The 10,000-nt window shown below is 39.1% G+C and overlaps 1 protein-coding gene across 2 annotated transcripts in view; it reads left to right on the top strand.

Annotated features, from left to right (window-relative positions):
* The window catches only part of LOC125041123 (leucine-rich repeat neuronal protein 2-like), a 15,589-nt gene extending 8,339 nt beyond the window's left edge, over positions 1-7,250 (top strand). For both annotated transcript variants that reach the window (XM_047635890.1, XM_047635889.1), the window contains exon 5: positions 22-7,250. In XM_047635890.1, coding sequence (XP_047491846.1) covers positions 22-1,146 — 1,125 coding nt within the window. In that variant the 3' untranslated portion in view covers positions 1,147-7,250. The remainder of the gene's footprint in view (positions 1-21) is intronic.
* Positions 7,251-10,000: the final 2,750 nt, after the last annotated feature.

Raw genomic sequence — 10,000 nt, 5'->3', positions numbered from 1 at the left:
ACACTGCATTATTTTCAACAGGTACTGTCTTTGAGGGGCAATTCGATTGAATCTCTAGATGGAAATGTTTTCATCCAACTCAAGCAACTGAAGGATTTAGACCTGTCAGAAAATCGGATAGAAAGACTTGACAATCAAGCTCTGGCTGGTCTGTTAAATCTACGAGTGCTACACCTTCGTGACAACCGGTTAACAGAGATCCCAGCCCAGAACCTTGCCCTTGTACCGGACTTGGCAGAGCTGAGTCTTGGTGGGAATGAGTTTACAGAGATTAAAGACACTGATTTTGAGGCCATGAGAACCTTGAAGGACCTTGATCTATCAGGGACAGAACTTAATGAGGGGCTCACCAGAAACTCCTTGCAGGGTTTGTCACTTTTAAGTAAACTGAACCTGGAGGACTGTAGACTCACACATGTGCCCACAGAAGCACTCAGTCACCTCAGCAAGCTGGAGGAACTGCACATTGGCCGCAACCTCTTCACAACGCTGCCTCCTGATGCTTTCAAGGAGAACCGTCGTCTACACTCGCTCTTTGTGTCAGGCTGTGTTTACCTCCTCCATGTGGAGAAGGACGTCCTAGGACACAACATGAACATCCGGGAAGTGGTCATCACACAGAACCCAAGCCTGACATTCATAGCACAGGATGCCTTCCGCATGTTGTCAGAACTTAGAGTCTTGGACCTCCACGGCAATAATCTACAGCAGATCAGCGAGCAGGCCGCTTCTTGGAAGGACATCCCACACTGGAGCCTTGATGGGAACCCTATCAAGTGTAACTGTTCGGCAGCCTGGCTCCGTCAACTGACCAAGGCCCCCAACAGCAGTGAGAGTGTGAAGTGCGCATCACCCCCTCATTTGGCAGGGAAAAGCCTACACAGTGTTGAGCTGAGTGATCTAGCCTGTGGGATGGATGCGGCCACCCAAGGCTTGGTCATTGGCATGGTGGTTTTTGTGATTGTGGTGGTTGTGGCGGCAGTGGTTGTGGTGATACTGTACCGCCACCACGGGTCCTGCGTGCACCGCCTCCTGAAGGGCCACAGGCTACGGGGAAGAGGAGGCGGTTTTGACCACTGTAGCCATGATAATTTCCAGGGCTACATTATGACACCTCACAAGCCTGTCCCCGTTACGGAACTTTAGCATTCAGCCCGCTACTGAGGCACAGACTCAGATTTCCCTGCAGCAAAGCCTGTATAAGTGAATAGGAAAAAAGTGAAGCTTTTTAAATTAAAAGTGGTAATTGGTGTAAGTCTGGCAGTTAATGGAACAGTGAATAGCCAGAATAGAAAAGCTAAACAAAAGCCATAGTTCTTTAGTATGGCTCTAATCAGAAACTTTATAATGCATTTAGTATGCAAAGTACTGTTCTTTTTAATGGGAGTTGTGTTATTTGTTCTTCTTTGCAGTGCCTGTCTTCCATGCTATTGGAGACTCATGCCTTTGATTCCTTAACACTCTTCATGTTGCCTATGTAAAGTCATCCGGAGTTTTTCTGATACCAGATGGCATGTTGTCGAGAGTATAATATGAAAAACTCTGCATTCACTCTAAAAAAATATAAAAAAAAAAACAAAAACAAAAAAAAATAATCCTCCTCCCCAATAAAAAAATATTTAAAAAATACAATGATAGTAATAATATGTAGGGAGATAAGTGTTTTCTGAATCCCCCATTGTGATATTGTTAGCTTGAAAGGAGAAAAATGGAACACAAAAACTTCCACTAAAGTTAATCTAGTCTTTTTTATTAATTTTCTTTCATTTTCTGTTTTTGTTTTTGTTTTTCTTTCCAGAGATAGGTGTGTGTAATGCCTTATCAGACTTGAACATTTTCTTGTATTCCTTAAGTCCCTGTGATAGACCTATCATACATGCTCTTTCTAAGAATATTTGAAATGTTTAGGGTTTTTAGTGTTATTGTGTCACTCTCTCTTTATGAAACTCGTAATAGATACTGTGATCATCATATTCACCTTCGTCAAGAATATCACAGCATTACAATAGAAATAGATAAGTGAATAAATAAAAAGATAAAAAGTCATATGTGACCAGATCACTCACAATATTATAAACCAGGGTTAGATAGAATAATAAAAAGCAATTCATATTTTTACCAAACCTGTGAGCTTAAAAGACTTGTGATGCACATAAATGCAAATTGAGAGGAAAAAATATGCTGTTGGTCTGGTCAAATATGTCGTGGGTTGTGCCAGACTTACCAAATTCTTGGAGGAAATGTTGAGCAGGAGCTGTTAGTACGAGTAAGGGACAAAAATCCGAGTCAAGTGTTTCAATCCCCTACGTCACTGTCAACAACTTCAGAATGACATTTCTTTTCTTGCCATGGTAATGCAAAAAGGACTGGCAGAATGGAGTAATACCAAAGGCTTTTTAAAAGTAAGGGTAATCTAGATTTTTTTTTTGGAAGCATTATCCATATTACTTTTTATTAGAATTTAGAAATGATGAAAATACAGGGAATTGGATGAATGGCTTTTCTTTCCTTTCTGTTTTACATGCAAAGCTACGAATATTAATTGTCTAGCATACTGTTTTAAACTTTAATCTTTTTTCATTCACCCCCCCTCCCACCTCAAAAGAAAGTAAAATCTCTTTATCTTTGCTTTTGGCATTCCCAGAGCCATAGGATTAACTGGACATATCTTAATAGTAATACAAAAATCAACCTTCAGTATCCAAGAGATTTTTAGGCATGACAGGAAGTCAGACTAACACACCCACGGCTTTCCCTGTGATACAAGGGTACCCTCTTTTTACAAGGGATCTCTTCCATAGTAAGAGGCTGTACTGCTACTGCTGCCAGCTCACAACTGCTTCCCTGGTCAGACTATGGAAGGTAGGGAGAGTATTTTAGTAACCCGTAACCTCTCGTCCTCATGTCTAATTGACTTGTACGAGAATACTTTTGAGTACCTAGACACCCTCCTTAAAGAATATGTATATAATTTTTAAAGCTCTTCATCTGATACTCTTGAAAAAGAGTGTAGTTCATATATTTGAAATTTCATGTTATTTGTTGTATTTCTAAGTCTGCTTTAGAGGAAAAAAAATCTTTGTTATTATTACTGAATGAGATTTGATTACTTCTACCTTTTCATATATGTGAAGAGACGTGTAAGTACCTTTTATTTCCCAAAAGTAGAAATTTTGTCCTCAAGAGTTGCAGGGTTAATTAAATACTCCTACCCATTCTTTCCAGTATTTTTATTTTTATTTCAATGACATATACAGACATGAAATAGATAAGAAAGAAAAAAAAAAATAAAAGGAGGAGAAGAAGTTCTTTCCCAACCGTAATGACAAGCAAGAAATCTACAAAAACACCAACCCTGAAGTTCTTACGTCAGGCCAGACCAAAGATGTGCTTTTGTGTTCTATGCAATTCTGGTAGATGTAGTAAACGACGGTCAAACCATCACTTGATGAGTTATGCAAATAGTTAAGATGATGTGGAATCCTTCTGGGGCTAGCCTGCCAATTTGTTTAGGATTATGCTCTTGCGTTGCCCTTTTCTCCTTTTTGATGACACATAATGTTATTTATGATTGGAAAATTTATAGATATTTGTACATTCCTGCTCTAGATGTTAAATAATTTTTTGTAAAAGCTTTTTTCAAATATTGATTCAGACTTTTTTGAAATATTTGAGGAAAAATATATATATAGCTTCAGACCTTGCAGTATGTATGAATTGAGCCTATCCTTTATAACTCTAGTGGTCAGTCATTTATACATATACTGTAAGATATATTTCATAATCTTATAGAATATTATGGTACTGTATTTTACCTAATGTCAAAGGAACTTCCAAGAGAGAGCAAAATAATTAATGTTCATTGTTGACATTACATAAGAAAAATGAAGACTTAAAGGAGCCTTAGTTATTGTAAAAGGCTACTTTACTGTTTCCTCTTTTTTCTTTTTTAGATTTATTGCAATTTCCCAAAATTGTGTAAATCTAAAATCTGATTACGTTAATTTACTACATGAATTATTTTACCATGAAAACCAATGTCACTGCAGAAGAAGTTCCTTTGCCATGTCATATATCCTTTCTGAAATTTGTAAAGAAGAATGATGAAAAGAAGTTTTAATCCCCTTTCTATATTTGTGCAACTTTCTCCAGTTTTGTGAGTTACATAAGGTAAGGCTCCCTGTTTTATGAAGACTTATTCCCTTGTACATATAATCTCCACAGTCTTTTAGTGGATTTTTTAGGATCTCTCTTTCAGCTACAAAGTTCGTAATAAACCCCCATCTTTATAGGTAATGATGCATATAATTGTTATGCCAGGAGCACCAGTTGTGTATTCAACATATCAAAAAGATGAGAAAAAAGGGAAAAAATAATACAGAGAATGAATTTGAGTCCCAGAGGTCAATCAAGCAATCCATTTATATTTCTGTGAAATATTTTTTTTTTTTCTTTGAGGAAAATTAAAGAACAGAGTAAAAATAAGTCTTTCCTATCTCAAATTCATTGTCTGGCACTGAGAACCAGCAAATGTAATGCTATGGACGTAACTATCTCCATGCATGAGGAGGGGCCTTTGAGAGCGTTCCACGAGTCTAGGTGGTTTAGGTAATGATGAATGAGTACCTCTGACTCATGGATACTCACTGCTAACTGCTGGATAATCATACTGTTCAATCTCATAAGACTGAGGGAGCTGACTGTGTGTATATGACTTTACAAAATAAGATTTAAAAAAGATAAAAGTCAGTTAGGAGATGCAGGTCTTAGTGGCAAAATTAAGTATGGTTAATATCAGAGTTCAAGCCAAAGAGTTTGTGCATATAGTGTGACCCATGTTATTAGTGATTCATATATGTATATATTTATTTTATCCATTTGCCTTCAAACAGTTCTTGGGGTTTCTTGAATTTACAGCTTGTTAGAGTAAAGAATTTCCCAGATCTCTCCTTCATGAAAATTATATATTTCTTTGGTTTTCACAAGGAACATTTTTTCATGGTGCATGTATGTTAATTAAAGGAAGTTCCTATTCTTTACAAAATAAACATGCTACTGATAAAATAAAGAGAGAGATTTTCTAAACGATGCTATTTGCCCTTTGCCAGTAAAGCTAGTACCACAGTAGTGCTTTTTTATTATTATTATTATTATTATTGCTTTAATCCATAAATGCACAGACAGCATTAGCTATACCAAAAGCCCCTCCAGTGAATGCCAAACAACGAAAATTAGGCAAAGGTTTCATTGCTTTGGAAGAATGTAATAAGAAAAGAGGAAAAAAACTATTGTGTAAATAAGATTTTGGTCTTTCTTATATATTCATTTTTACTAATGCAAAGCATTGACAAGAATGCCATCTATGATGTGTGAAACCATTTGCTTCCTGCTGTTCATATTTTCTTCTCTCATTCTTCAGTCATTGTAACTGACTTTTATGTCCTCTTGAAATCTTATATAAATGCAAATTGCCCACCTGCTGCTACGGTTAAGAAGCACTGTATTATACTGGATCTCATGGGGTACTAGTGCCTGCAAGAGAAGCCTACCATGGATCAAATGCTACACACTTGATCAGGGTCAAGCCACAAGGCTAGTTTTACATCTTAGCTATTCAGTCTCCTTGATGTAATGAGATTCATCGCACTGCATCCGGTGCAACAATCACTGCATACTTCATATACACACACACATATGTACACCTTTGAATACCTTTTTGATAGTGTTTCGGGCTTTAAATAGTAATATCATTAGTGAAAACAGCTATCAGTCAAATGCATGGATTACATATATCAGCAATCTATTTAAACGGCACAATCATGTGTTCTTTCTTATGAATGTTTACAGATGATTAGCACGACTTATGAAGGATACTCATTGTAGAGGCTAGTTGTTATCCAAAAATCTGTATATATATTTTTGGAATGTATGAAAAAGATCCATTGTAAAAGTCTGTGTGTCAGATCTTCCATTATATGACAAATGGGGTTTTGACTGACTTGGTTTAAGAGAGTGTTACTTGAAATAATGCAAAGATAAATTAAATATACATTAAATCCAGAGAATTATGAAGGTTAAATGCATTGATAGAGAAACCATTATTAACCATCTACCATTTTGAATAGTCAGTCAGTTAAGAGAGGCCAAAGAGTGCCTAATTACATGCCAGCATAAGGACAAGAGCTTGTCCGAATTTGTATTTCTACAAAGCACATGTGCCGAATAACTACTAACTTGAAACTAGAACTGTTTTACAGCTGAACAAAAGGCATAATATTTTGCACAAATTCTTATTGATATACATTTGCACATTGTATTTATATTTACATTATAAAAGAATAAAGACTGATCTTGTATTTTTAAGTCAAGATCTGAATTAAAGCACAAGTTGATATCAATCACAGTATATTTCTCAACATAAGATTTATGTTACAGAAGCTATTGAGCATAATACTATACCTTGCTAATTGTTATGATGTGAGCAAAGAAAAGTGAATACCCCTTAACTTTTACATAGCTGAAATTTGTTAACTTACATACATACTCATACCGTATGTAAATAATAATTTAATAACACACACACAGGCATGCTTTAAACTGAAGACATACACAAACACAGCATAGATAGCATACCTTTCTTCATTATTCACTCATTCATTCTCATATATGAATAGGTTCATAAGAAGGACTGCAATATATACTAGTATGAAGCCTGATTATTTGTAATGAATCACAGTTTTGTGCTTAATGATAATGAGAAGAAAAAACATTATTCTGTGCTATCATTGTAGCTGGTCTGTGAACAGTCTTTCATTTTGGCATTCATCATTATAGTATATCACTGGTGAATATACCCTCACATAATATAGAATCTTTACTGAGAAATTTTGAGAATATTGTAACTTCATGAGCATAGACATCTAAGCCACAGTGGAACAGCCTCACATGTAGTATTTCATAGCTATTACAAAGCCTTCCTTAACTACGAAAGAGGTGTTGCAAAGTGGCTTAATTAACAATTTGTACTTTAAAAATATAAAAGTAATTGTCAGGATACTCCATTCTAAATAATCAAAAATTTAATGTCTTGATAAACATCTTTGAGCACATCCCATATATAAATTTGTATATACATATTTCATAGGCTCAATTTAATCACACAGCTCTGAATTGTTACATCACTGCACTGAACATTTGTTATTCAGTATTTTACCTGTTTTCCATTTCTTAATAAAGGATTATATAGAATCTGCCATTGTTTAATTAACAACCTGTTTATCTGTTGGGGAAAACTGTAATTAGTGTATTCTCTTCTTGCCTCATAAATCCACTTCAAGGTTTAAAGTAAATTTCACTTTATATTTGACCATGAAATGTTTTACAGACAAGTCAAAAATCTATGCAAGGATACAACTTTATTCTGTAGTAACAACTACTAGTATAAACTATAATACAAACTTGGAAACACAATATTCACAATGTGAAAAATATAAGATTTACTCTGGGAAAAAATAATATGGTGTATAGTTTCTAGATTGTGTTCAAGATAATAATGGATTCTGGTATTTGCAGTTTTGTGTGTGTGTGTGTGTGTGTGTGTGTGTGTGTGTGTGTGTGTGTGTGTGTGTGTGTGTGTGTGTGTGTGTGTGTGTGTGTGTGTGTGTGTGTGTGCGTGCGTGTGTTAGTGTGTGTGTGTGTGTGTTCATATTACCCTGGGGTAAATGAGCGACTCAGGGGAGGGGGACCGTGCCAGCCCCCCCCCCCCCTAGATAACTCACCAACAGCAACCTAAATAAATGGATTTGCTGGGGGGAGGGGTACTGTCTCTCCCACCCAGCAAGCAAGGTGGGCTGTGGGTCTCTTGGGAGGGCTAATGTTGGGGTGTAGGATGGGAACATGAGTTACTCGTCACTCCTGCGCCCTGGCAGGCGCCAGCCAAGTATGAGGCCTGTGGGGCAAAGCCCAAGGGAACCCCAAAGCCTGTTGACCCCCTTTATTTGGGGCAGCGTCAGTAGGGGGTGGCAGAAGTGGCATCCACCCAGAGCGATCACTTGAGGCTTAACCTCAGGCACGCTATCCAGGTAGGCATTTGGATCATCCAGTCTTTTTGCTGTGTATGCTCCTTCTGATGTTTGCAAACTTGATGTGAAAGAAGTATTCTACACTAAACTCACATCCGTGGCAGACAATTGCCCTCGGTGAGACACTCGCATTCGTGACTTCAATGCGGTATCTGGCTGTGATCGAGCTGACTATGATATGTCTGTCAGCCCTATGGCTCGGGAGCTGGTCCCAGCAGCGAGAACAGCTTTTTCTCCGGGACTTTGATAGGTCCAAGAGATTGAAAATTTCTGACTCCTGGTATCATGGTATAGTGATACGGGTACAGTGGCCAAGGAGATCAGCAACATTCTTATCGGCACTTGATGGAGGATCCTTCAGAATTGCAGGCACTAACCAAAGGCTGGTAATGGTTATGCTACGGGTCCAATTCAAAACTCCTTGTCCCTCCAGTGATCACTCTAGCACTCTAGGGTGTTTTACTTGGACAGATTGAGGGAGGAGGAGTGTGCCTGTGGGTTTGCCACGGCAGTCTCTGATCGATTCACAGAACTTGAAAACCTGATGGACCCAGTTGCTGTGTGGGAGTCCTTTAAGCAAGCAGCGCAGGAGTCCATTGGCATATGGCCAAGGGCAAGGCAGAATTTCATCTCCCTGGAGACATTGGAGGCCACTGAAGTGTGTTGCATGGCTCGGCTGAGTGTTGCTCTTTGGTGCAGAACTAGACTGCCATTCTCCCTGACCTGTTGAGGGGCGTGGTTATCCCTCTCTGGAAGGGGAAAGAGTATCATTGGGACTGTAGCAACTACTGTGGCATTACACTGCTCAGTATACCAGGCAAGGTTTTCGATCACATTTTTCTGAAACAGATCCGCGACCACCTACTAATGCACCAGAGACCGGATCGGTCTGGATTTACTCCTGGCAAGTCCACAATAGAACGTATCCTAGTACTTCGAATAGTTGTGGAACTCCATCGTGAGTTCGGTCGTGAGTTGCTTGCAGCCTACATCAACCTCAAGTAGGCGATTGACTTGTTGCACCGGGAATCGCCTGTCGAACTTTCCTGTTAATTCTGGGGTGAGACAAGGCTGTGTCCTTGCACCAATACTATTCAACATCTGAATAATGGACTGAATAATGGGCAGAACTAGTATCCAAAGTCAGTGTGGAGCAACACTGGGCAATATCAAGGTCTTAGACCTTGACATTACTCATGAGATTGCTATCCTATCTGAGTCTCTTGAATCAATGATGGTGGCTCTTGATGCATTTAGCAATGAGGCGAAGCCCTTGGGCCTAGAGATCTCCTGGACCAAGACCAAGGTTCAGGACTTTTCAGGCCAGTTAGGGGAACCCGTTCAGTTGATCCATGCCTGCGGTGAGGATATTACAGAGAACTTTGCATACCTTGGTAGCGTTGTCCATATCTCTGGGTTGACAGACTAAAGAGACAGTAGATGGATTGGTCTGGGAGCAGGAGCCACGAACTCGATCACCAAAGGCATTTGGAGATGTTTGAACCTATGCAGAAGGAACAAGCTATGTGTCTTCAAGGTCCTTCATACTGCCAGTTTTGCTCTATGGAAGCGAAACCTTGATGCTATTAGTGCCTTGGAGTCTTTTATTGATGCCTTTTGTAATAAGTCTCTTCGCCGGATCATGGGGTGCAGTTGGCAGGACCATGTGTCCAACCGACGGCCACACCGTGAGACGAGCATGGGACCTGTTACTTGCACAATCTGCGATCGCCAACTCAGGCTATAAGGACACCTAGCTCGTTTCCCTGTGGATGACCCTGCCCATCAGGTTGTCTCTGCAAAAACAAATCCTGGGTAGGGGAAGCCCGTGGGAGGACCTAGAGGTAGGTCGACCAGACCTGTCGCGAGGAGTTAGAGATGGCCCGAGGGCCTGCCTGGAGTCTCGTCATAAGTCTGGA

Source organism: Penaeus chinensis, chromosome 30 (genome assembly GCF_019202785.1).
Source record: "Penaeus chinensis breed Huanghai No. 1 chromosome 30, ASM1920278v2, whole genome shotgun sequence".
In the NCBI taxonomy this organism is placed as follows: domain Eukaryota; kingdom Metazoa; phylum Arthropoda; class Malacostraca; order Decapoda; family Penaeidae; genus Penaeus; species Penaeus chinensis.
Note: the sequence above shows the minus strand (reverse complement) of the source record. Positions and strands in the feature narration are given on the sequence as shown.